A 26,886-nucleotide genomic window follows, 5' to 3' on the forward strand; every position below is an offset into this window, starting at 1 on the left:
TATTCAACATCTTTATCAACGACTTGGATGATGGACTCAAGGGCATCCTGATCAAATTTGCAGATGACACCAAACTGGGAGGGGTGGCTAACACCCCAGAGGACAGGATCACACTTCAAAACGACCTTGACAGATTAGAGAACTGGGCCAAAACAAACAAGATGAATTTTAACAGGGAGAAATGTAAAGTATTGCACTTGGGCAAAAAAAATGAGAGGCATAAATACAAGATGGGTGACACCTGGCTTGAGAGCAGTACATGTGAAAAGGATCTAGGAGTCTTGGTTGACCACAAACTTGACATGAGCCAACAGTGTGACGCGGCAGCTAAAAAAGCCAATGCAATTCTGGGCTGCATCAATAGGAGTATAGCATCTAGATCAAGGGAAGTAATAGTGCCACTGTATTCTGCTCTGGTCAGACCTCACCTGGAGTACTGTGTCCAGTTCTGGGCACCACAATTCAAGAAGGACACTGACAAACTGGAACGTGTCCAGAGGAGGGCAACCAAAATGGTCAAAGGCCTGGAAACGATGCCTTATGAGGAACGTCTAAGGGAGCTGGGCATGTTTAGCCTGGAGAAGAGGAGGTTAAGGGGTGATATGATAGCCATGTTCAAATATATAAAAGGATGTCACATAGAGGAGGGAGAAAGGTTGTTTTCTGCTGCTCCAGAGAAGCGGACACGGAGCAATGGATCCAAACTACAAGAAAGAAGATTCCACCTAAACATTAGGAAGAACTTCCTGACAGTAAGAGCTGTTTGACAGTGGAATTTGCTGCCAAGGAGTGTGGTGGAGCCTCCTACTTTGGAGGTCTTTAAGCAGAGGCTTGACAACCATATGTCAGGAGTGCTCTGATGGTGTTTCCTGCTTGGCAGGGGGTTGGACTCGATGGCCCTTGTGGTCTCTTCCAACTCTATGATTCTATGATTCTATGACTATATAAACCCTTTTCCAGAGCACAAGTCCCTATGTGATGGCCTGGGACTCGGGCTTGGAACCAGAGGAGACTCAGTCTGCACTGGATCCTTTGCCTCAGGCATCACCTGAACCAAGTCTGGGGCCTGATCCTGAAGAGTCCCAGTCTGCACAGGTTCCCCTGCAACAAACCCCAGCTGGGCTGAATCAGGGGCCTGAGCCTGCCTGGCCTCTGCCCTGGATTACCTCGTTGCCTTCAGCTGGGCCATCATTTACAGCTGCTCCACTGGTCAGGGGAGGCTGAGGCGGCCCCTGGGTCTAGTAACCCACCGATGCAGAGACTAAGGTCAGAGAGAATGAGAGACCTGAGTACTCGCAGGAGGAGTGCTCACCTTCGGGCAAAACAGGGAGGTGAGTCGCCGGGGAATCAGGACCGGCCACTACCTTGACAAAGATATAAGGCTGTCGGACCCCGCCCCAGGTTGCGGGAGCAACATTGCTGTATGCCAGATCCTGCACCTGTCCTTGCCTGGTTTTCTGCCTCGTGTCCTGCCTTGGCCCTTTCGGACTGACTCCTAGCGGAACCTCCGGATTCTGGACCAGTCCTGGACTGTGTTTCATGGGTTACCCCTGGGTCCAGCACACCCTCCTTTGCCGCCCACTAGGAAGGGGCGTTCAAAATTCACGCCTATTGCGTCCGCCTATTGCAATGTAAAATCCAACTCCCACTCCTTCTTTCATCCCCCAGAGCCCCTTATTTGGTTAATTTTCCCGTCCCCTAAAGCCCTTATTTGATCAAGCCTCTGTGCCCTTACATACTGTTTTAGCAATAAAGCTATGTTCCTTTATATCACCGAAGCATGTAACACTCGTTGGGTTGGGTCAGTGTGAGAAGAAAAAAAAGTGCGTCCTAAGACCCTTAATCCTGCTCCTTAAAATACAATCTGAGCAAAACTGGTGAAGCAGCAAGGAATTTATTGAATAAATAGATTATTTGCAAGAGCAGGTGTCCAAAGTAGGCACATCCAAAAACTGGCAAAACATAAGCTTATATTCACTATACCTGAAGGTTCCCTTCCTTGTCGTCTCATTGGCTGGGTACTGCAAGGGTTACAGCCTATCACAACCGCCTGATTTGCCTACTAAAATTCCCCTATTTGGTCTATGAATTACTCGCCAAGTCAAGCCAAGATACTGCCTTCTGATCTACCACACCCAGTTAACAAGTGTGAGTCGTTCTGGACCGCTGATGCTTGCCTACTTATTACAACCACATCCGGACCCCTAGCAGGTGCAAGCGAGTTCTATACTTGCTGAGGCGTACAAATAAACCATTTTTCATCTGAAAGCTGCCCCACTTATGAGAATCCTAACCACAAGCCGTTCTAAATATAAATATAAGCAAGTCTGTGCTGCCTGCAGTTATATAACCGTTGCAGCATTTTGGTGAAAATGCCAACTCCTCAATCATTCAGCTAATAAGGTAAAGGTAAAGGGACCCCTGACCATTAGGTCCAGTCGTGACCGACTCTGGGGTTGCAGCGCTCATCTCACTTTATTGGCCAAGGGAGCCAGCGTACAGCTTCCGAGGCATGTGGCCAGCATGACTATGCTGCTTCTGGAGAACCAAAGCAGCACACGGAAACACTGTTTACGTTCCCACCAGAGCGGTACCTATTTATCTACTTGCACTTTGACGTGCTTTCGAACTGCTAGGTTGGCAGGAGCAGGGACCGAGCGACGGGAGCTCACCCCGTAACAGGGATTCAAACTGCCAACCTTCTGATTGGCAAGTCCTAGGCTCTGTGGTTTAACCCACAACGTCACCCGCATCCAAATCATTCAGCTAGCCTGGTACAAATTCACCTAACCGTTACCTCGTTCAACCCACATTTTACCAGAATATCCTGGCTGCTTATCTCCTGTTTTGCCCAGTCCATAAACTGGCTCAATAGTTCTTTATCTTTGATTCAATAATTTCTTTATCTTTTGTCTTCAGAGTCACGTAGCATCTTCAGACATATCTGCATTCATACCGTACTGAAATTATCTTCAATTATACCATGAGATCTCTTTTTAGTCCTCACATACTAAACATATACAGTGGTTACATACGCTTCAGGTTACAGACTCCGCTAACCCAGAAATAGTGCTTCAGGTTAAGAACTTTGCTTCAGGATGAGAACAGAAATCGTGCTCCGCCGGCGCGGCAGCAGCAGGAGGCCCCATTAGCTAAAGTGGTGCTTCAGGTTAAGAACAGTTTCAGGTTAAGTACGAACCTCCAGAACGAATTAAATATTTAACCCGAGGTACCACTGTATTCAATTATACCATGAGGTCATTTTTAGGTCTCACAACCGCAAGGGAGGGCGGCGGTTGCAGTTCCTCGCCTACAGAGGTCGACGTCGACCCAAGAACCGCCTGCAAACTCCAGGAATCTTTTGCCTCCTCAGCGAAGGCGACTTGATCCTGCCTCCCCCGCACCATCGTGGGCGGGGCCAGGTGGATTTGGGGAGGGGAGAGAAGCGGCTGGTCGATCTTCCTCATTCGGAGCTGAGGTAAATGTGTCAGCGGCTTTTCAGAAAGGGAGCGACTAGAGAGCGCTGCTCAGACTCTCCTCTTCTCCAACCTCGCTCGGGACTCCCGACTCGGTTTTGCCCGGCGGCGAGGCTTGTCCGGCTTTTAAAAGCTGGCACTTTGGGGAGTCTTCTTCTCTCCTCCTGCTTCGAGAGCGAGGGGCGGAAAGCGCTTCTGGAGAGTCGCTTCCGCTGCTTCCCGGAGAGTTGTCGCCTGAGGCCCATCGGGGCGTCGCCTGCCTCTCTCTCTCTTCCTCTTTGGCCGCGGCGGAGGATCGCTATCCCGCGGGCGGCGTAGAGAAAAAACGGGTACGGGCGTGGGAGGGAAAGGACGTGAGTGGGTTCAAAATGGCGAGCGGGAAGGGGGGGATAAAAAACGCCGCCCCAATTAACGCAGCTAATTGCAGAGGGGGTTGGCGTCTGCGGCGCTGAGGTATCCTCCTCTTCTCTCGCGCCGCTGTGGATTATTTCCCAAGCCTCCCGGCGTCTGAGGCGAGAATTGCGCGCGCGCGCTGGTCGGTCGAAGGCGAGCGCTCACTTAGCTTTCGGTTTCCCCTCCGCGTTTCTCTCCTCACCGAATCCTAATGGCTTTCTCCCTTTCTCTTTTCCTGCTCCCCACTACGACCGCCTCCCTCGCGCAGCAGAGAGAGAAGAGAGAGAGACTCGATTCCGGGCATCGCAAACCTGGCCGAGGAGGTGGCTGGCGCCGTCGCTGCTGCTTTGCGAGGCGTGCATATCCGCTTCCCCCGAGGATCCCTCGGACCGCTGCAGCCCCGTGGAGGGAAACGATGTCGAAACGGCTCCACACTTGGCGAGGATAAATGGGCCCGCCGTAAGTGTCACGTTTATTTTGTCATTAGATGCATTTTTATAGTCCGTCGTCCCGTCCCGACGCGCCCCCACCCACCGCACCATCTACTTTTTCCATTTAAAGAGTCCATAAAGTGTGGAGAGTGGACTTGTTTCCCGCCTGGTCAGAGGTAAGTTGTTGATCTCTGAGCGGGGGGGGGGGGGGAGAGAGATTGTTTCATATTTTGTTATAGTGATGGGGGGAGATAAGCAGAGTTAGTTTCTCTCCGACCCCCTTATCTCCTTTTTAGGGTTCTATAACCGTGTGACTGCGCTGCTAGGGCTCTGATCTGATATCTCAGAGCCCCCACATAAAAGAAACACTGAAATTTCCTAGCTTGTGTTCAGTTAGTAGTGCTGTTACTCTGGAGACTTGATTTTATTCCTCCCTCACAGATGTGACTGGGTGATCTTCACAAGGTGCTATTTCCCAATGGTAAAATATTATCTGAATCCAAAGCAAAGTCCGTTGCTACACTTTCTTTTGGTAAAAAGCTAAATATGTATTTTAAAAGATCAGGCCAGGATTGAATCTTGCTGTTTTTCAAAGATTATCTTTAGCTGACTTTTGCTGTACCAGAACAAATTCCCCTTGAGTAATTATTTCTATGTATATATGCTGTTTTAAGAATACATATTCTTAAAACAGTACAGTACTGGGAAATTCAGTGGATAAAAGTGAAAAACTCTGAATTGACTTTGAAATAAATATAATCTATTTTCTACTTGTGTATCTTCAGCTCAGTCCTAGTCATGTTTGTTTTTTTGCGACTCAGGAACACCCGCTTGTGACCAAGTGGCAATTTTCAGTCGCAAGGTTTATAAAAACTAACCTGGCTCTGGTGGATTCTGAATATAAATATTTTAAAGGGTCCTTACCTGTTTTGATACATGAAGATGATGCTTTTACATCTTGCGTGATAGGCAGTGATCTCGCCTTTAGACAATATTTGGTTTAGCAGCAAAAAGAGCTGTGTTCTGACCCTGAAGAGTTAACTTTCTGTAAATATCCTAGTCAGTTAATGCGTCTTTCAGTAGAAATGTAAATCAACCTGATGAAGTTTGTGAATTGGTAGGATATTTGTTTGTTTGTTTGTTTGTTTAGTCCTGTGAAAACACTAGTCAGTTTCCTCTGGGATATTATTGGCTTAATGCCACAAATTAAATCTGGTGTTGGCTAGATAGTGAAGAAACTCCAAAGCTTTTAAGGTGGAGCCTTACACTCCAGGATTTTGATTTTGATAACAGTTGCTTAAGTTATTTAATGTTTTATTCCTGTGTGATGTATGTTCCCTATTCTCTAACTTGATGCTGATAGGTTCTAGATGAACAATGTGGATCATGAGGATTAGAGCTATTCTAATCTCTGTGTTTTATTTGGTATTATGATTTTATAACTTCTTTATGCTGTTACTATTTCTGTGTAGAACTGGTTTTAGTATTGAGATATGGGCATGTTATAGTAAATATACTGTATTTGTGGCCTACTTAAGATGAAATTCTAGCATCTAGAAATTTCATCTAAGAAAAAAAGGGATATCATGAATTGATTGTTCAGCAGAGCAGCTGTTTTTAATTGAGCCGTGTTGAACATGAACACGTCACTCGGTTGGCTGGTTTGCCAGGTTTCCCCCCACCCCCCAGTTGCTATGAGTATTTTGCTGGCTTGGCCTCCCTGAGGGAACACAAACTCCTGGGCCTGCTGTTTGACTCTTTGGTATGCTATCTGTTTGGAGAATAAAGTCTGCAAAATAGTTTGTGCCATCTCCTGGTGATGACAATCAGATATACAGAAAATAAATTTGGGGAATGTCCATCACCCTTAGGACCCAATATTGGCTCTTTGTTGGGTGCTGTAGCCTTTTGTGTGTGTAGGGAAACAGTGTTTCCCCCGCTGAAGCAATATATAGTTGTACTTCCAAAACAAGTATTTTCTTTTTGTTTGCAGCACCTTGCCATTTTACAGCTCTTTTAAAAGGCAACTAAATAAACTAAAACTAAAGCCCTGACTAGTTTTCACTGCAAAGCAACACTAGGACTGTGCTATAAATCTATATATCGTTTGATACTGGGTTTTACATCAAATCGTGATAACTGTTGACATTGCAATTTATCGCAAATGTGTGTGTGGTATACAAAAAGCACAATATTGGAAAAACAGGGAAGCCAATTTCCTTCTGTGTGTGCAGCTCTTGCCAACTCCACCTCAGTTGTTCCCTGCCTCCCACAACGGCAAGAAATCGCTGCAGCAGGCTGACTCAAGTATCTCCAAGTTCTCTGAAAAACGGATAGCAGTCACAGTCCTTCAGCAGCAGCAAATCACCACAAGTTGCTGCAGCAGGCTGACACCAATATCACCAAGCAGATATAGCGAAACAGAGCTTTGAGAAACTTCTTCCCAGCCAGGATTTGGAATTAGCAGGGCACCAGGCACATTTTTGTGCCTAAACATTCTCCATTTGAGAGTGCTTCCAAAAGTCTGGGTGCCATTTTTTTTGTCCCTGGCTGATATTCAAGGATTACTGAAATGTATGTGCTTTGAAGCTTCAGAGTATATTTTAAGGATAGACAATGTGTTAAGGAGTTAAATGATAAAGAGTAGAGTGTTTTGAAAACTGAACTATGGTACCTATATTTTTAATCTGAACATCAAATTAAACATGTACAGTGGTACCTCAGGTTAAGTACTTAATTTGTTCCGGAGGTCCATACTTAACCTGAAACTGTTCTTAACCTGAAGCACCACTTTAGCTAATGGGGCCTCCTGCTGCCACCGCGCCGCTGGAGCACGATTTCTGTTCTTAACCTGAAGCACTATTTCTAGGTTAGCGGAGTGTGTAACCTGAAGCGTACATAACCCGAGGTACCACTGTATTAACAATATCTGCTAAAAATGTGTCACTTATCTGACTTTCATATTAATTCATGCTTATCAAAATAATAAACTGTTGCCCCCCCCCCAAGTGGCGCCTAGACATTTTGTTTTGGCTCCCACAACTCAGTTCCTAGAAGTGCTTTGCCTGCTAGCTTTGCTATTCCAGTTTCTAACACTGTCCCCAGCCTCTCCTCTCTGTTAACTTTCCATTCCAGTTCTAAGTTGCTTCCTTCCTTGCTCTGGTGATCCAGCCCCTATTCTCCTCCCCTGCTTCTCTCTCTCTCTCTCTCTCCCCCTCCCCCTCCTCCCGTGTGTATGTGTGATATTCTATCTCTCCCCTCCCTTGTTGGTGTGCTTGGTTTTGTGAAGCCAGAGAGGAGCTCCTCTGTGGCACTAGCACAGCTGGCAATGTTCTTCAAATACAAAAGGCATCTCTATTGCCAGAGATTGCCAAAATGCAAATTACCTTTGAAAAAAACAGAAATTTAATTTAATAATTTTTGTTCTGTAAAATTTTATCTGTTCTTTCTGATTTGGCTTGGTTTATAAAAGAAATGCAAATTTTCCTGGCAATAAAAATATAATTTTTGTTTATATTTTCTGTTAAAATGTATCTGTACCATTCTTTTTTGGCTTGGTTTAGAAAAGAAAATTAACAATCAGATTCAATAGTGATTTATATTTGCATATCTTAAAGTGTTACACTGACTTTAATTTTTTAGGGGACATTCTCTTACCTTTTGATATCTACCGTATTTTTCACCCTATAGGACGCACTGGCCCATAGGACGCACCTAGTTTTTTGGGGGGGAAATAAAGGGGGGAAAATTATTTCCTCCCCAGGTGCGCCGTGCTAATCCCGAAGCTTGGGGCGTGCGGAGCTCAGCACGCCCCAAGCTTCTGGGTGCTGGCAAGGTCTCCGCTAGCCGTGGGAGAGCCGCGCGACTTCACGCGGCTCTCCCACGGCTAGCGGAGCGCTGCGCTAATCCCGAAGCTTGGGGCGTGCGGAGCTCAGCGCGCCCCAAGCTTCGGGAGCAGCACAGCGGTCCGCTAGCCGTGGGAGAGCCGCGCGAAGTCGTGCGGCTAGCGGAGACCTTGCTGGCACCCAGAAGTTTGGGGCGCGCTGAGCTCCGCACGCCCCAAGCTTCGGGATTAGTGCAGTGCTCCGCTAGCCGTGGGAGAGCCGCGTGAAGGATGAAAGAGGCTTGTGGGAGCAACATTGCTGTATGCCAGATCCTGCACCTGTCCTTGCCTGGTTTCCTGCCTCGTGTCCTGCCTTGGCCCTTTTGGACTGACTCCTGAAAAAACAGGCACACACTTCCTTATCAAAAACATGACTATATAAACCCTTTTCCAGAGCACAAGTCCCTATGTGATGGCCTGGGACTCGGGCTTGGAACCAGAGGAGACTCAGTCTGCACTGGATCTTTTGCCTCAGGCATCACCTGAACCAAGTCTGGGGCCTGATCCTGAAGAGTCCCAGTCTGCACAGGTTCCCCTGCAACAAACCCCAGCTGGGCTGAATCAGGGGCCTGAGCCTGCCCTGGCCTCTGCCCTGGATTACCTCGTTGCCTTCAGCTGGGCCATCATTTACAGCTGCTCCACTGGTCAGGGGAGGCTGAGGCGGCCCCTGGGTCTAGTAACCCACCGATGCAGAGACTAAGGTCTGAGAGAAGGAGAGACCTGAGTACTCGCAGGAGGAGTGCTCGCCTTCGGGCAAAACAGGGAGGTGAGTCGCCGGGGAATCAGGACCGGCCACTACCTTGACAAAGATATAAGGCTGTCGGACCCCGCCCCAGGTTGCGGGAGCAACATTGCTGTATGCCAGATCCTGCACCTGTCCTTGCCTGGTTTCCTGCCTTGGCCCTTTCGGACTGACTCCTAGCGGAACCTCCGGATTCTGGACCAGTCCTGGACTGTGTTTCATGGGTTACCCCTGGGCCCAGCACACCCTCCTTTGCCGCCCACTAGGAAGGGGCGTTCAAAATTCACACCTATTGCGTCCACCTATTGCAATGTAAAATCCAACTCCCACTCCCCCTTTAATCTCCCAAAGCCCCTTATTTGGTTAATTTTCCCGTCCCCTAAAGCCCTTATTTGATCAAGCCTCTGTGCCCTTACATACTGTTTTAGCAATAAAGCTATGTTCCTTTATATCACCGAAGCATGTAACACTCGTTGGGTTGGGTCAGTGTGAGAAGAAAAAAGTGTGTCCTAAGACCCTTAATCCTGCTCCTTAAAATACAATCTGAGCAAAACTGGTGAAGCAGCAAAGAATTTATTGAATAAATAGATTATTTGCAAGAGCAGGTGTCCAAAGTAGGCACATCCAAAAACTGGCAAAACATAAGCTTATATTCACTATACCTGAAGGTTCCCTTCCTTGTCGTCTCATTGGCTGGGTACTGCAAGGGTTACAGCCTATCACAACCGCCTGATTTGCCTACTAAAATTCCCCTATTTGGTCTATGCAATTACTCGCCAAGTCAAGCCAAGATACTGCCTTCTGATCTACCACACCCAGTTAACAAGTGTGAGTCGTTCTGGACCGCTGATGTTTGTCTACTTATTACAACCACATCCGGACCCGTAGCAGGTGCAAGCGAGTTCTATACTTGCTGAGGCGTACAAATAAACAATTTCTCATCTGCAAGCTGCCCCACTTACGAGAATCCTAACCACAAGCCGTTCTAAATATAAATATAAGCAAGTCTGTGCTGCCTGCAGTTATATAACCGTTGCAGCATTTTGGTGAAAACGCCAACTCCTCAATCATTCAGCTAATAAGGTAAAGGTAAAGGGACCCCTGACCATTAGGTCCAGTCGTGACCGACTCTGGGGTTGCAGCGCTCATCTCACTTTATTGGCCGAGGGAGCCGGCGTACAGCTTCTGAGGCATGTGGCCAGCATGACTATGCTGCTTCTGGAGAACCAAAGCAGCACACGGAAACACCGTTTACGTTCCCGCCAGAGCGGTACCTATTTATCTACTTGCACTTTGACGTGCTTTCGAACTGCTAGGTTGGCAGGAGCAGGGACCGAGCGACGGGAGCTCACCCTGTAACAGGGATTCAAACTGCCAACCTTCTGATTGGCAAGTCCTAGGCTCTGTGGTTTAACCCACAACGTCACCCGCATCCAAATCATTCAGCTAGCCTGGTACAAATTCACCTAACCGTTACCTCGTTCAACCCACATTTTACCAGAATATCCTGGCTGCTTATCTCCTTTTTTGCCCAGTCCATACACTGGCTCAATAGTTATTTATCTTGATTCAATAATTTCTTTATCTTTTGTCTTCAGAGTCACGTAGCATCTGGTTCTGCTCACACTTTAGACATATCTGCATTCATACCGTACTGAAATTATCTTCAATTATACCATGAGATCTCTTTTTAGTCCTCACATACTAAACATATACAGTGGTTACATACGCTTCAGGTTACAGACTCCGCTAACCCAGAAATAGTGCTTCAGGTTAAGAACTTTGCTTCAGGATGAGAACAGAAATCGTGCTCCGCCGGCGCGGCAGCAGCAGGAGGCCCCATTAGCTAAAGTGGTGCTTCAGGTTAAGAACAGTTTCAGGTTAAGTACGAACCTCCAGAACGAATTAAATATTTAACCCGAGGTACCACTATATTCAATTATACCATGAGGTCATTTTTAGATCTCACAACCTCCCACGGCTAGCGGATAGCTTCCTGAAGCCTGGAGAGCGAGAGAGGTTGGTGCGCACCGACCCCCCTCGCTCTCCAGGCTTCAGCGAAAGCCTGCATTTGCCCCATAGGACACACACACATTTCCCCTTCATTTTTGGAGGGGGAAAAGTGCATCTTATAGGGCGAAAAATACGGTATGCTACTGATTAATTTTAGAGAAATTGTGCTAATTTAAGCATTATTGGTATAATAGTACTATAACAGTTGTAACAATATGTTAACTGTAAGTAAAAAATCATCAGTTTTACAGAGTTAGACCCATAAGTAGTAGCTGTTGCCAGGATATTACCTTGTTCGCCTCTACATAGCTTCAGCCTTATTTCAGATACTGTGATATATCAAAATCTCAATGTTTAGCTCGTGCAGTGTTGAACAACCAGATATTGCCCAGCCCTAATCAACACTGAAATATTAAGGTTGCAGTTATCAGTGGAAATATAATTTAATGGAGAATGTAATGCAACAGTTTGTTTAATTATCTGTATTCTATCAAAGGTTTTGGGCAAATAACTAGAAAAAGGAAGCACAGCTTGCTTAGGTTGATATGCAGTGGCTTTCCTTCATTTGAAAGTAGTCAATGAGCATGTGTGTTTAAAGAGCCAATCAGGTGTCATCTTGTTATGGCAATGATCCAATCAGGTCACAGTAGAATTCAGCTATCGATGTTACGTACTGGAGCTGAGAGGAGGTTTGTCAGCATGTTATATGATTGCTATCTAGTTGGTTGAGGTTTCCCCCCCTTTCATTTAGTGAGCTTGTAATAAATGCCCTCCCACCAGATGTCAAAGAAATAAACAAACAGCTGTCTGACTTTTAGAAGACACCTGAAGCAGCCCTTTTAGGGAAGTTTTTAATGTTTGGTCTCTTACTGTGTTTTTATTATTCTGTTGGAGGCCGCCCAGAGTGGCTGGGGAAAGCCAGCCAGATGGGCGGGGTATAAATAAAAAAATAATATTATAAAATTAAAGAAATGGTGCAAAGAGGACTGGTCACCCAGAAAGCAATGTAAAATAGTACTATTAAGTGAACAAGGCTACAATTATGAAGAAATTAGAAGAAAAATTGGTGGAAACTAAACCAAAGGTGGCATTTCTAAATTTTGAAGAGGTGTAAGGAGACTCGGACACAGGTGGCGCTGTGGGTTAAACCACAGAGCCTAGGACTTGTCGATGAGAAGATCGGCGGTTCGAATCCCATGACGGGGTGAGCTCCCGTTGCTCGTCCCTGCTGCCAACCTAGCAGTTCAAAAGCACGTCAAAGTGCAAGTAGATAAATAGGTACCGCTCCAGCGGGAAGGTAAACAGCGTTTCCGTGTGCTGCTCTGGTTCGCCAGAAGTGGCTTAGTCATGCTGGCCACATGACCTGGAAGCTATACGCCGGCTCCCTCGGCCAGTAAAGTGAGATGAGTGCCTCAAACCCAGAGTCAGTCACGACTGAACCTAATGGTCAGGGGTCCTTTTACCTTTACCTAAGGAGACTGTTACTAGAAAATCAGACTGATAAAGGCAAGAAGAGGTGCACAACAGCAAGAGATGATAGAAGAATTAAGAGACTGCCTACGTAACAGAAGAAAATCATCTGGATGTATTCAAGATGACATGGCGCAGTGTAATGTGAAGTTGACTGCAAGGACTATTCGGCGCAGACTGCAGGAATATGGTCTAAATTCCAAGGAAAAAGCCATTGATACCTCTGTTTGAAAAGATTAAACTGGGCTAAAACCCATGTTAATTGAACAGCGGAACAATGGGACAGTTACTTTGAGTGATGAGACCCAAATCTCCTTGCTTGGTAGTGATGGCATGAAATACGTGAGGAGAAGAATCGGAGAAGATTTACATCCTACTTGTACTACACCTGAAGGGAAAGGGGAAGGGTTAATCATTAATATTATCTGCACATAGTGAGTTTCTGCACTAAGCTTACTTCTGCAATTGTGTGTTTGCTAAATCTGTCTGGCAGGTCAAGAGGTCGTTTCCTGCCTAGCCAGCTAGCAGAAACTGCTGATGTTAACTAAAAACCAACCAGGGCTGAGGGGTCGTTTCCTGCCTTGCGCTTCCTGCTTCAGTAATGCAAGATAAGAAAAGACACGTACAAGGGGATGCTTAGCTAGCAAAGAGACACGTGTACAAGGAAGAGGGGAGGCAGTGCTTAGCCAGCAGTGCTTAGCCAGCAGTGCTTAGCCAGCAATATAGATATGCCCTAAAAGGGAATAAGTTGAAAACTTGCCAGCTGATTGGGGAAGTTTGGGGGAAGTTTGGGAGGTGGGTGAATGCTCTCAAGTATAAGAAAGTTTGCTGATGTGTATTACTTTGCAGCCAGATTTCAGAAGCTATTCTGCTGGTTGTCTCTGTGCACAGATTCCAATAAACTCTTTTCTCCAAAGAAGAAACTTTCCTGGTGTTATTTTACTCTTTCTTCGGTCCTGGGGACGCGGGCAAACGATTCCCTGGTGCAAAAAGGCTTCACACCTAACATGAAACACCTAGTTAGTGTTATGATCTGGAGTTGTTTGACAACAAAATGTGTGGGCAGAATTGCATCATTAATGGGAATGTAAATGCCCAAATATACATAGCCCAGACCCTAACCCAATTAAAAATCTATGGAATGGATCCAACTAAAAAAACTGGTTATGTCAGAAGCTATGCAGCAATAAAACCAAATTAATAGAGACAATAATTCAATCTTGGTTTCACATTATTACAGCTGCAGAACTAAAAAAATTGGTTCATTCCATGGGAAGGTGTTGTTAGGTCGTAATTAAAGCTAAAGGTTACCCAACTAAGTATTAACTGACACTCTGAGAATCTTAGTATATATCATTTTTTCTGTGTTTCACGTTTCTTCTTTGACTGGTGTTGTAATAAATAATCCTTCATAAATGTTATTGCATCACATTCTTCATAAAATTATCTTTCTATTGATATAATTTTATAGTATTACCCCAAAAAAGTGGTGTTATGAACCATCAAGCCTCTGAAATACTTTTTCCAAAGGGTTTTCACAATTTTGGCCACTAGTGTATATATAATAACCAGTAACTAATCAGCAACCAATCTTATAAGTCATTAAAAAAAAAAGTTGCAATCCTTTCCCCTCAGTTTCTTAGCACAATTAAATAGTTATCCTTTCAGTTTTGTAGAGATTTTAATTATTTTATTGTCTCATGTTGTACTAGAGCTAATGTTTGCTGCTAGAGCGAAAGTGGCTCACTTTACGTTTCCTTATTTTGGGCACTGTGACCTAAGCTAATTTTAAACCTTTGTTTTCTCCCCCCACCCCCGTCCCTTAAGATATTTTCGTGCATCTTTTTGTGAAGGATACTTGTGCATTGAGGGATGTTATGCTTTTAAGTGGCAGATCAATCTTAACCAAAATTTGTCACTTCTCTTTGAATATCGTCTGTATTGTCTTTCTGTGTAGCAATTCCATATGTATTGAAAAAGTATAGATGTATGGGAACCATGCATTATTTTTGTTTGTTTTTCAGAAACCTTATGAGAATACTGATACTACTGAAGATTAAATAAACTTGGATAAATTCAGAAATAACCAGTCGTAAGTATTGATTTGTTACTTAATTCAGTTGCTGTTCATTTTTTGCAGATCATAGAAACTAGGGGATATGTATATTTTAATGTGCTGCATTACAGTGGCCTGTCATGGCTAATCACAGCTTCCATGAGTTTATGAAGCAGAAACATACACAACCTGTTTTTAATGCAGCTGTCATCATTGTTCCCCCCCCCCCACACACTTTTATGCTGGACTTATGTTTCCAGATCCTGTGTGTATACTTGAAATCGGGTAAAGTGGGAAGGGTGCGGTTGAGAGGGGCTGGGAAGCAGCTCTCTCGGCAGACCATGTCTGTCCCACCCACCTGCCTTCAGTGACCAGAAAGTTGAGCTGGGGGGTTGGTGGTAAGCTTGGGCAATGTATCAACACATCTACCAGGACCAGTTTGAGGGCCAGAGTACGATGGCACCTTCACCTGGCAGTGGAGGGACTTGGGAGCAGTGCTGATTTCACTTGCGGCATACCATTAGGTGAAGCTGCTATTGTTCTCTGGCCCTCAAACTGCAGAGGAAGGAACAAGCTGGATCAGCAAGGCCTGAGGCCGATGCAGCTTGTTCCTCTCTTGGCTGCCCACACCTCAGTGGAGTAGTTTAACAAAGCCCTCGCCCTGCCACTGGCTCAAGCGGTGGTAGGGGGCTTCTTTAAATTGTTCTACGCTGCTCTACATTGAGGGGTGCGTGGCCACCTGCGCCTCATCAGAGCACTTTAATAAAGCTCTACCTCCGGCTCACTAACTCAGCTAGCAGTGGGAGGCTCCTCCCCAGCTGAGCGGAGTGGTTCAACAAAGCCCGCACACTCCTCTTGTATGTGAGACTGAGAGACACCAGGGCTTGCTCACCATTTAGGGCTGGTCAGTGTATCTTGATTGCTTCTTCCTTCCCTGAGGTGGGAAGAAGCAGCTGAGATAAATCCCATGCATTATGATACAATAGCATGTTGCGGCATTTAGTTGCTAATATGTTGAAAACCAGGTATTGCCCAGCCCTAGTTGAATAGTCACACCAGTTACCCCTTGCCTAGTTAACCTGATCTTGACTGAGACCATGGTGTATGGGGGGAGGACTTTAACCCCTGGCCCTGCTGCATTCCCAACTGGAATTGCCCCCAAGCCAGCTGTTTACAGAACAGCCAGTTCCACACATTAAAGGCATGATAGTGCTGTGCTGTTGTCTTGTTGTCCCTAGCTTTGCATTGTCTCCTTGCACTGAATTATTATTATTGGCAGCCTGTTCCTGTGCTGGTTTATTTGGAAGTAAATTTGTTACTTGCTCCCACATACATGTGCATAGGATTGCTATATGTCTGAGAATTCACAAAACTACCTTTATGTATTTCCTCCCTGAACTTAACAGTGAACTTTTTTTATTGGTGTGTTGTCAGCCCAACCCACAGGGAATTATTCTGCAGTTCCTACCTCTTAAATATTACTGCATACATGAAAGTATATTTGTTTAAAATCTTTTATTTTCTCCCTCACTTGTCAGATTCCTGAAAAGAAAAGAACTATCAGCACAATGGATTGGAGCACAAGATCTACCCTGACCTCCAACTTTCAGACAAACAGTGTTCAAATTCAGGAACAACATCAGTCACAACAATTTACTGCAGTAGCTTTTCAAGCAAATGCATCTGTTCAAAATTCTGGAACTTACTCTGGAAATGATCAAACCATAAAAATACTCTCTAATAGAATGAATACCCTTGCAAATAACTTGCCTTTTCAAAATCCTGGAGGCTCCAATACTTTACGTCCTATTCTGCCTAAAACATCTGTACATAATGACGTTCAGCCAGCCCACCTTGTTCTTACGCTACATCCCAATTCACTTGGACATGTTTCCTCTGAGAATGTCCAGATGGCTGCTGGCATGACTCAGAATTCGAGTTTGACAAAGAATGTGCATATTTCCTCCCCTGTAGGCGTACAAGGTAGTACTGAAAATCCTATGCAAAATATACCTCAGAAAACAGTTAATCTGCCTATTGCCTTGGATAGCTACAATAATCGACCATTACAGAATCATTCTACTTCTATGACTACTTCAGTATATTGGCAAAAGAGCCAAAGTAATACATGTTCAAAAGGACTGCCAACGCCAATGTGCTACTATCATGTTAATGGACCTGCTACCTCCCAAATAGATACTACAGTGCCTTTTAACCAGGCATCAAGTCAGTACTCAAATTCTCAGCAGAACCTTTCATGCCTTGTTTTCCCTTTACAGCAAAATACTCAAAACCAAATCAATGGCCCAAGTTCAAGCCTGAAAGCAGCTTTGCATTCACAATACTATGCCCCTAATACTGTAAGTCCTATACAGTATGTAGTACCAGCTCATCATAATTCTAAGAATGCAGCACAGACCTTCCCTCAAGATCGAAATCTACCACCATACCCAGGTCCTCCTGCACCACAAAACCATGGACAGTTTGTACTTCGACAGGCAGTTGCAAATATATCCCATGAAAATGTACAGAACTATCACAGTCCTAGGTTGGATCAAAGTAGTAATCTGTATTCAGCTCAGCTTAGTGAAAAACATCAATCTGTACCATTCACCCAAGAAACCAATGCAGTAGGCAACACTCCATATAGTGTAAGTGGATATAGGACTGCAAATCAGCTTCCTAATGAACTGGCCAAGTCATCAGTTGAAGTTGGAGCAAGCCTTTGTAACAGTGTGCGAGTTGTTGGAACAGTTCCTTCTGATGCCGCTTTAACACCACAAACGGGTAGGACTTTGGAACAAGAAAAGAATCTAGCTAATGGCTCAAGACATTTTCCTGAGAACTTGAAGGATAAAATAACAAGAGAGAGACTAGCACTGGATGGGAAAAAACTGCATGAATTGAAGAAAGCAGTGTCAAAAATAGATAAGGACTTTAAAATGAGATTTAAAATGTACCTATCTTCAGTACAGAATGGCCAGGCTGCTGACACTTCTGTTCACAATCAAAATGCTGTTCAGAGTCAAAATGCTGCCACCTCACTTCCTTCTTACAATACCAATCTCAATCCGTCTTTGCCACTGCCAAAGGATTCCAATCAAGCAATTCAGCTTCTTCCACATGATACCACTCAATCACTTCCTCCTATGTCCTACAGTTCTGGTGAAGTCAAATATCCTCCTTTATCACTGAAAACCAATAATCACTTAGAGCCAATTCTAAGGCATATGCTTAAAGGTACTACTGATGAAAATATGTTATTTAATGATTATGTTGGAAAAGGAGGGTCCCATCATTTGGCCATCAAAGATCATTCATCTAGTGCTCCTATGCCTTCTAGCAGTGATGTATCTGAAACTCGTGTGAATAATATTGATGATGCTTCTAGACTGAGGTCAAACATTACAATGGATTCTACCCAAGTGCCTTTGACATGCACAAAAAATGGTAATGGTTATGAACTGACTACAAGATCTGCCATCGATCACTTGGGGAGTTGGTGTAAGAGTAAAATGGAAATCCCTGGCCAGTACTTTACTGACAATGTTCCGAGTTCAAATCAGAACCCACCTGCCTCAAATGGATCATCCTTATCAAAAAAAGAAGAAAGAGAGTGCATTGAGCAGAGTAACACTTGTCTGCAAAAAATTGAAAGAAAAACTGTAGCTGGGAATAATGAAAATATTTGTGATACATATAATTCAGCTTCTCTTCAGGAAGCAACCGTTCAAGAAGCAGGCATAATGCAGAAGTCCTCAGTTACTGGAAATCCTTCTATAATGACAGACGTTAGTTGGGAGGTAGTAAAAAAAGGTCTTGCTTTATGGACCAAAAATTTCCGAGAAACTTTGAAACACTTAGGTAAAAGTAAAGATTCAACTGTGTCTTTGTCCTTATCAGAAGTTGGAGTAGATGGGGGGGAAACACAGCAGATTTTGGAAAATCTTCCCAGTGCATTAACTCAGAAAGACCAAACTAAAGTTACAGTTGGATCAAATGAAACAACTGCGTCTTCTGCACCTTCCTCTCTTGGAAAAAAACTTGATGCCGTAAATTCCAATTTACTGAAGGGTTCTGAACTCCAAGTTGCCATTGTCACTCCATTGATAATGTCAAAAGAGAGTATTCAACATGAAGTGCAGAAAAAAACTCATTCATCTCTGTTGGAAGAAATGTATCCAATTATTGAAGAAAACAGTGTATGTAGTTTACAAGAGCTTAGTTCCTTAGTACCAGCTGCTGATGAAGGTGCAGGAGGAACTCTTCGTTCATCTTCAGAAACAGGTATTACTATTAAGAAAGAAGATATAGATATGCATGAAAAAACCACCAAATCCAGTGAAGAAAACTTGATAGTGAAAGCTGAAAAGAACAAGGATTGCTTAATTCATCAAGTTCCTCAAAAAGATGTAAAATCTTACAAAAGTAGTTCAGATTTGCAAGAACCAGGAGATGCTGTTGAAGTGCTGAATGACACTGTGTTCGAGATATCCAGTGTGTGTACTCTTGTACAAGGTGATGAGTTTTACAATTCACAAATAGCATGTATTTTTAATAGTAGCCCTTTGAAGTCTAGTAAGGAAAATGACACTTCAGAAAAATATATGCCGTATTTCCATCATAGTGAACAGCATTCTGGCCTTTTGAAAAGTGAATCTGAAATTATCACGAGTGCCTCAGAAGGAGATACCTTTTTGCCATCCCAAGACCGCTTATCAGATGCCACTACAGAAAAGCTGTTAGACGAATTGTCGAATTTAGAGATTCCTCAAAGTAGGAAAGCTTCAAATGAGGGGAATGTCATTGATTCTGAGGAAGGAAAAAGCAGTTCCATGCCCCAAAGTACTCCTCTTTCAGGAGAGAAACTTAAGCAGGATACACTCTATGATTGTATTCATAGTGCAGACTTCAGCAGTGATAATGAGGTTTTACCTGTAAATAAGGGAAACATATTCAGCAGTAGTATTGCAGATGGAACGAACGCTACTGCAAAAGAGGATGCCACAAAAAATGCGCTGTGTGAAGAAAATCAACCAGATTCTGGAATCGACACTGAAGATCCTAAAATAGTACTAAACGATCAGCTGACTGAACTCTTGAAAGAATTTCCTTATGGAATCAGTTTTCCAAAGGCTTTAAAACCCCCAGAGAATAACGATTTTGTGACTAAACTAAGTGAGAAAGAAGATGAAGAAAAGCCTCAAAGTTCTGTGGAAACTCCCTCACAAATACAAATAACAATATTAACTTCTGAACAGATGAAAGAAATGTTTCCTGAGCGTAGTCAATCTTCCTCTAACATACCCAAAAACTGTGAAGTTGACCAGTTTTCAACAGAATTTAAAGATGACTTGATGGAAGAGAATAAAAGGCATAGTCAAACTGATCAAGCTGTACCTTATGACAGCCAAAATATCTCAGCAGAAACAACAGCTGCAAAACCCAGTAAGCATAAATATTGCTGCCTCCAGGGTTGGCTAGCTTCAACAATGGGAGTGGAGCCGTGTAAGTGCATACTGCCTGAAAAAGTTGCCTCAAAGCAGAAGGTGGACATTTGTCCACAGTCTAAAACTATATCTAAAGTCAAACCAGAAGCTGATGCAAAAACTGGTCTTCAAGAAAATGAATCTAAAATAGATCCTGAAATTCCACTTTCATCTCTAGAAAAACTAGGCTCTCAAGAACTTAATATACCTGTCAAGCAGGAAATGGAAGAATTGCCACTCCATACATCTTCTCCTACTTTGATAACTAAAACAATTGAAATTAAAATACAGAACCACACACGTGAAAGAGATAATGTCTCTGCAGATAAAACACAGTGTCCTTCAAGCACAAAAGATTTAAAAGTGGTTGCTGCTAGAACTCTCTCCAAGATTGAAACCTCGGTTAAACAGAGAACATCAAAAGAAAAACTTGTTGTAAGATCAAAGACAGATCATCGAAGGAGAATAGAAATAAAGCGCAACACATACCAAGAAAGATATAAAATTAAACGGGACTCCAATGAAACACGCATTATTAAGGGACCAACTTTGAGTAAGGGTTTGAAGAGAAAAATGGCAATAGGAAAAAAGCATAAGGCTTTGGTAAACCAGCAAAATGATGCCATAAAGTCCCCAAATATAAACAGTATTAAAATTAAGAGCCCTCAACATAAATCTACCATGCTTTCACCAGAACATTTAAATATAAGGAAGAAATTAGATTTTGAGAAAAACTACGGATACAAAAAAAATTTGGGGCACATGAGGATAAACAATGAACCAAGTAGGACTGAGCATATTGAACACAATGAAGAAAATATTCAAAGGAAAAGTCTGAAGATAAATTTGGAAAAATTTGCGTATTCGAAAGAGAAGAAAAATGTAGGCAATTACAGAAGTCATTTAGATGCATCACCAAAACACATGAGCCATGCTTCCAATATACTTAAAGCTCCCTTCTCGGTTAAAGAGGGTGTGCTAGATACTCGTAATAGAGACAAGCGACTTGAGAGATCTCTTTCTGATAAAAAAACATGTTTCAGTAGAAGAACTGGTATACTGCCAATTTCTCTCCAAAGAGAACAAAAGAAAAAATATTTGAACCAAGTTGCATTCAAAAGGATTGCACAGAAAACCATTTGTTTGACAAACTTAGATTCACATTCCAAACCAGTATGGCATGTGAAATCCAGTAGTGTTTCATCATTGTGTGAGGATCAAAAGAACAGCAGCGCATCCTCTCAGCAGCCAGAAGTGGAGAAACCGAAAATGCTTGAGTTCAAAATGTGCCCAGAGATATTGTTTGAAAAATCAGTCTCAGAAGAACAACTTTTAGATAGAAAGAATCTTCCTGAAAAAGACAAAACCCCTATCACAGGTACAGTATGATATGATCAAGCCAATCTATAATAAACTCCTGTTAAATAGGAAGTTGTAAATGCAGACTGGTATTAGTTTTAGTATTTCCCCTGCTTAAGTTTACATTTTAAAATGTGTTTTGTGTGTGCGTGTTGGTGTCAAGGAGCTGTCAGTCAAGCACAGCTCATCCACAAGGCAGGAAAGAACTTGAGACACAAAATGCTTTTAACTTTTATTAAGAGAAAGTAACAGCATAGCAGAGTTCCTCACTGCTTCACAAAGACTGTCTTAGCAGTTACCAGTGAAGTAATCTTAGAGGTACTTAGCTAACTTAGATTATTAAAATGCATATACAAAACAGTGGTGAGCTTGAGTACATTTCTTTTTAGGGTTAACATGAATGATATGATTAATTAACATTTAAGCATCCAGAAATCTGCTAAAGGACAAGAAACTACGAGAAGGAAGCAGCTGGAGGGAATGAATCATGGTTTATGTTGTCTCTATACTAATGCACAGAGTATGGGATTCAAGCAAGATGAATTTGAGCTCATAATACAGGATGGCAAATATGACCTGGTGGGCATTGCTGAAACCTGGTGGGATGAGACTCATGATTGGAATGTAGGAATTGGGGGGTATAGCCTGCTCAAAATGAATAGAACAAACAGGAAGGGAGGAGGAATAGAATTATATGTAAAGGATGTGTTCACTGGTGAAGAGATCCAGCATCTGAAGCATAGAAGACAGAGAAACAACAGTGACCTTACTGTGGATGTCTGCTATAGACTGCTAAGCTAGACTGAATAGTTGGATTGTGCCTCCCTAGAGCAAGTAGTAGGTAGTCTGTGTGGAGAAGATGGGAGAACACCTGGCTTTCCAATACCACATGTGAAAAGGATCTAGGGGGCTTTTTAAAGATCTGCCTTAGGTTTTTCGTCTAAAGGTTTTTATTGGCTTCTAACATTGGGAGAAACCTATTGTGTGTGGATGGTGCCATTCTGGTTACATAGAATAAATAAAATGGAAGGAGGAGGAGGGGAAATAAAGAAAGAACATCCCATTCTTCATCTGCTAGCTATATAGATAATTATTCAACACATCCACTCCAAGGTAACACCGAACAATCCACCTTCTATAGACCAATATTCTCTTCAGTACTCACACCCAGATGTCATATGTTCATTTTTTTATTCAAAAAGTCTATAAGAAGTTTCCAATCTTTAGTAAATGTTGACACTGATTTTTCTCTGATTAAACACTCAATTTACCATCTCATCTAAGTCCAGTAATTTCAACATGCCGTATTTTTTGCTCTATAGGACACACTTTTCCCCCTCCAAAAATTAAGGGAAACGTGTGTGCGTCCTATGGAGCGAATGCAGGCTCCTTGGCTTCAGCAATATCAACGCGTAGCCTCCAAAGCGCAGAGGGAGCGCTCCCTCCACGCTCTGGAGGCTATGCGTTGCTTTCGCTGAAGCCTGGGGAGCGAGAGGGGTTGCTCTCCAGGCTTCAGGGATAGCCGCCTGAAGCCTTTGGAGCACAGTGGGACCTCGCGCTGCGCTCTAAAGGCTTTGGGTTCCTTTTGCTGAAGCTGGGAGAGCAAGACTCCTGGCTTCAGCGAAAGGAACCCGAAGCCTTTGGAGCACAGCGTGAGTTCCCGCTGCGCTCCAGAGGCTATCCCTGAAGCCTCTGGAGCGCAGCGGGAACTCAGGCTGTGCTCCAAAGGCTTCGCAACCTTACCGCTGCTCCCGTACCTGTTCTGGAGGCTGGGGTCGGGGGAAGCTCGGGCTTCCCCAGCTTCGGGAGCGGAGGCAGGTTGCGTGCAACCTTGCCGCCACTCCCGGACCTGTTCTGGGGTCGGGGGAAGCTCGGGCTTCCCCCGCCGCAGCCCCGCAGCTAAAAACGAAGCCAAGACAGCCAGCAGGATGGATCCCGCTCGCTGTCTTGGCTTCTTTGCTCTTTGGGCCTGGGGGGGGTAAGATTTTTTTTCTTGACCCCCCCCCCAAAAAAAACACCCTAGGTGCGCCTTATGGTCCCGTGTACCTGATGGAGCGAAAAATACGGTACATTGGAAGAGTTTTGGTTTCAGTTGAAAATTGACCTTCAAAACCCTCAGTATCAGTTTATGTACTTGCATGTAATATTTTGAAACTTTTTTACACATCATTCAAGCATGATAAAATGTCACTTTATTTTCTTGAACATTCTGAAAACCCTGCTGAAACAGACCAAAGTTTCATGTAGCTCAGGCTTTTAGGTGCAACAGCCTCCAGGTAAATTCCCTTGAGTATTGACAAGGCGGGCATTTTTTGCAGTGTGTTTCACCAATGCTTGGCTCTAGAGGGTTTCCAAATAAAGGAAGTTAATAGTTGAGAAATAGCCTGTGAGAGAACAACTTTGTATATTTTGTGATCTATGAATACATGGGTTGCTTCAGATCATTCTACTACATTGACTGTGGGGTGATTGTGGTTGTCCCTGACCCAAGTATATTAGCCTGAATTTCACAGACAACTGACTGTTTACTCATAACTTGCAATTATCACTTGCAGCTGTCAAAAGTAAAAGAGAAGACTGGTTAAATTACAACCCTGTTAAGAGAAGAAAAACTGAAGAATATGAAACTCAAGGTAACTTCTAAAATCCATATAAGGATAATGCCAAAATTAGGGCCAACCAGAATATCGCAAAATAGTGCAGAAGTTCTGCAGAATTCCTCATCAGGAAATTTGAAAATGAAATAAATGGGAGGCAGCAAAAAGTAAGGTAACTTTTTGATTTTCTGTTCTAAATCAATAAACTTGATTTTGTGAGGTTGAATGCTAGCTTGAAACTGACTTGGCACTTAGTGAGGCACTTGATGGAGGGAGGACCCTTCATTCTCAGAAGAGTAGTTGGTGTCAAAAGCTTCCCTAAGTGCCAAAGTCCAGACTTCAACCAACTCTCCGCATTAATATTGTCCAAGGTAGTCTAGTTATGGACAACATATATGTCTATTGCAGAGAACAGATGCAACTACCGACTTAGGTATACCACTCTGCCCTGGCAGCTCCAAGATAGTGGTGGAACTAGCCACAGCACAGTATACCATGCCATACCTATATTGCCTCAATAACATGCCTGTTAAGGTTGTGACTTGTCTAGTATTTTGAAGCTTGAGTGAACTTGGAAAGCCTTAACACAGCATAGCGTGTTAAACCAAACTTATTTGCGAGCTGAATATCATGGTTGAATAGTAATGATGCACTTCTATACTTGCCTACTCAAAAGTAAGTTTTAGCAGATTCAATGGGACTTACTCCCAGTATTGTTTTTTATATATAGCTTTGGAGTTTTGGCAGGAAAAGCTGAATTTCGCAAGTCTGTCTATCTCTATAAATCCTCCAAATTAACAGTGCAATTGTTTGTCACTATTCTGCAGTTAATGATGGCATTCCTCTTGATACTGCGATAAAATTATTGGATGGAATGCCTGTGAAGGATTCTAAAGCTACATTTCAGACCTACAAGAAAATGCATCTGGAAAAAAGAAGCCAAAGCCTAGATAGCACTCCCTTAAACTAAATGTCATAAATGTGAGTAATATCATGGGCATGTCTTTATGGTGCATGTATTTGATGGAATTGGGCCATAAAGTAAAAGTGACTGACAGGGGTGGGCACTGTAAAAATGATTATTGCACACACTGGGATATTTTGTGTTCAAGAAAAGATTCAAAATTTGTCTACCGATATAATTTACAAATAATTTTAACAATTGAATGTATCACATTTTGCAATTAATATATTCCCCTGACTGTTTAATTCCATCATTTTGTCTAAAAAACGAGGATGATAGCACTGTAATTGCAGAAAGAAGCCAGTGGATTTTATCCTTCTTTTTAAAAAGACATGTAATGAAATTATAGTTTATTGGTTTATCGGTTTCCTATAAAAACTAAGAAAACAATAACAATATTTTCAACTCGCCCCCCCTCTCTGAAGAGCAGAGATAGTGTTAAAGAATAATACATTAGAATCAAGACGTAATGAGAATAGACCAAAGTGTCATTCCACAGTGTCCCATGAGCAGTTGATGGACAGAAGCAATGTTCAATAGATTCTGCGTAATCAATAAAATTGTAACATGCCATATAAATACTTGTTTCTTTTTCCAGTTTGATGGTCCTCATTGTGATGATGTTAACTTATATTGTTATATTGTTGTTAACTGTCCTGTATCTGTAACAATCATAGCATTTTTAAGAGAGAGCAATTTTGTTTTGTCTGAACTTTGGAGAGATAGTTAAAAACATGAACAAAAGCAGATAAGCCTTGGGTATGCACCAGGGAGCGCTGGAAACTGTGTGCTGCTATCCAGTTTTGCTGAACTTTACAAACTTTTCAGAAAGTTACTTTTTACTTTATTTATAATTTTCTGTTATTTGAGACTTGTTGGTTTTCAGATGTGTTTTTTTAAAAGGAAAAGTTGCAAATACCTCTGTTGAATATCTCCACTTCAATTGAAATGTAATTGTATTTGAAAACCCAGTTTGCATTTTGACCAAAACTTTGTGAGTCAAAATATTATCAGGATTCACCAGCCAGTTATTTAAACAAATCCTCTGTAAGCTATATTAGCTAAGGGTTGTACTTAACTGTATTACTCAGCTGACTTTAAGGCTTCTTTCAGCCGAAGGGAAACAAAAATGATTTCCCCCTCCTCCAGCAGCTCTTATGCCCCACTGAATCTACTCTGGAAGATCCCCAACCATCCGGAGCAAATGTCAGGGTGGGTGCATCAGGGGGTAGAGCACCCACTCTGAAATTGTTTCCTTCCCCGTTCCACTGCTAAAAGCCTTATTGTCAGTTGAACAACACTCTGGGATACAACCAAGTATGCTTCCAAATATATGCCCTAGAAACTATTCTGATGTTGAATATTCATTTTTAAGTGCCTTTTGTATTATTTGGTATATTTGATGATACTTTATAACATTGTCATTTATTGATTGTGGTTTTTTATTTAAAAAGTTACATGAACTCAGTGCTTCTGTTTCTTAATGCAATTAAAAGCATACTTATTTTGGCAATGGTTGTTTTTTGTGTATTTGAAAAAATACTTGCTTGAATTTTAATCTGAGTGGTTGAAGTAATCTTTCCAAACATACAACAATATCCCTAGGTATGTCCAAGGCCCTTGTTTGGGGTCCACCTATTCTGTAAGCTCGTATAATGTCAATGGAGGTGAGTGGGTGGGGCGTCTAGATTCAAACTGCCAAAGCAATTTAAAACAAAAGCTCTCATGTACGACTATCATCGAGCACTTCATGTACTGTTTGCGTTACATCAGCTATGTGATCAGATAACATCTCAATTTTAGCTTCATGTAGCTGCAGAGCAGCATTTCAGCCACTTGCTAGAGCCTGACTTACATTCCTTTCCCACAAGGGCCTTTATAGTTTTACATCCCCATTTGCCTAGAAGTAGCAGACTGTTGCAGATATTAATATTGTGCAGTTTGAAGCGACTGGACGCACAAGAAAAGACTCCTTTTGGAATAAATCATTGTCCAGACCCATAAAAATATTAT

The 26,886-nt window shown here is 42.9% G+C and overlaps 1 protein-coding gene and 1 long non-coding RNA gene across 8 annotated transcripts in view; one reads left to right on the plus strand and one right to left on the minus strand.

Moving 5' to 3' along the window:
• Window positions 1–26,886, minus strand: part of LOC310687251 — a 110,338-nt gene that overhangs the window by 11,187 nt on the left and 72,265 nt on the right. The gene's annotated exons all lie outside the window — the stretch shown is intronic.
• Window positions 1,886–26,386, plus strand: RESF1 (retroelement silencing factor 1). 7 transcript variants are annotated; one of them, XR_014516275.1, is made up of 6 exons: window positions 1,886–3,805; window positions 4,138–4,328; window positions 14,433–14,500; window positions 16,003–21,331; window positions 23,868–24,081; window positions 24,737–24,875. XR_014516275.1 is itself a non-coding variant. In XM_083461833.1 (6 exons), the coding sequence occupies exons 4-6, from the start codon at window positions 16,033–16,035 to the stop codon at window positions 24,877–24,879; spliced, it is 5,520 nt and encodes a 1,839-aa protein (XP_083317959.1). In that variant the 5' UTR covers window positions 1,886–3,813; window positions 4,141–4,328; window positions 14,433–14,500; window positions 16,003–16,032; the 3' UTR covers window positions 24,880–26,386. The 7 variants fall into 7 exon arrangements, 6 of the variants coding, with proteins under 6 accessions (XP_083317959.1, XP_083317958.1, XP_083317961.1 ...); XM_083461833.1 differs by having other exon boundaries at window positions 1,886–3,813; window positions 4,141–4,328; window positions 23,868–23,945; window positions 24,737–26,386; XM_083461832.1 differs by having other exon boundaries at window positions 1,886–3,813; window positions 4,147–4,328; window positions 23,868–23,945; window positions 24,737–26,386.

The sequence above is a fragment of the Podarcis liolepis genome, assembly GCF_965112155.1.
Source record: "Podarcis liolepis genome assembly, chromosome: 10".
NCBI classification, from domain to species: domain Eukaryota; kingdom Metazoa; phylum Chordata; class Lepidosauria; order Squamata; family Lacertidae; genus Podarcis; species Podarcis liolepis.

What these genes read in the sequence shown, in the direction of transcription:
- RESF1 (XM_083461833.1), top strand. Translation starts at nt 16,033, where the DNA reads ATGGATTGGAGCACAAGATCTACCCTGACCTCCAACTTTCAGACAAAC. An exon ending in AGACAAAACCCCTATCACAG is followed by an intron (nt 21,332 to 23,867) that starts GTACAGTATGAT and finishes TATCACTTGCAG; the next exon opens with CTGTCAAAAGTAAAAGAGAA. An exon ending in TGAAGAATATGAAACTCAAG is followed by an intron (nt 23,946 to 24,736) that starts GTAACTTCTAAA and finishes ACTATTCTGCAG; the next exon opens with TTAATGATGGCATTCCTCTT.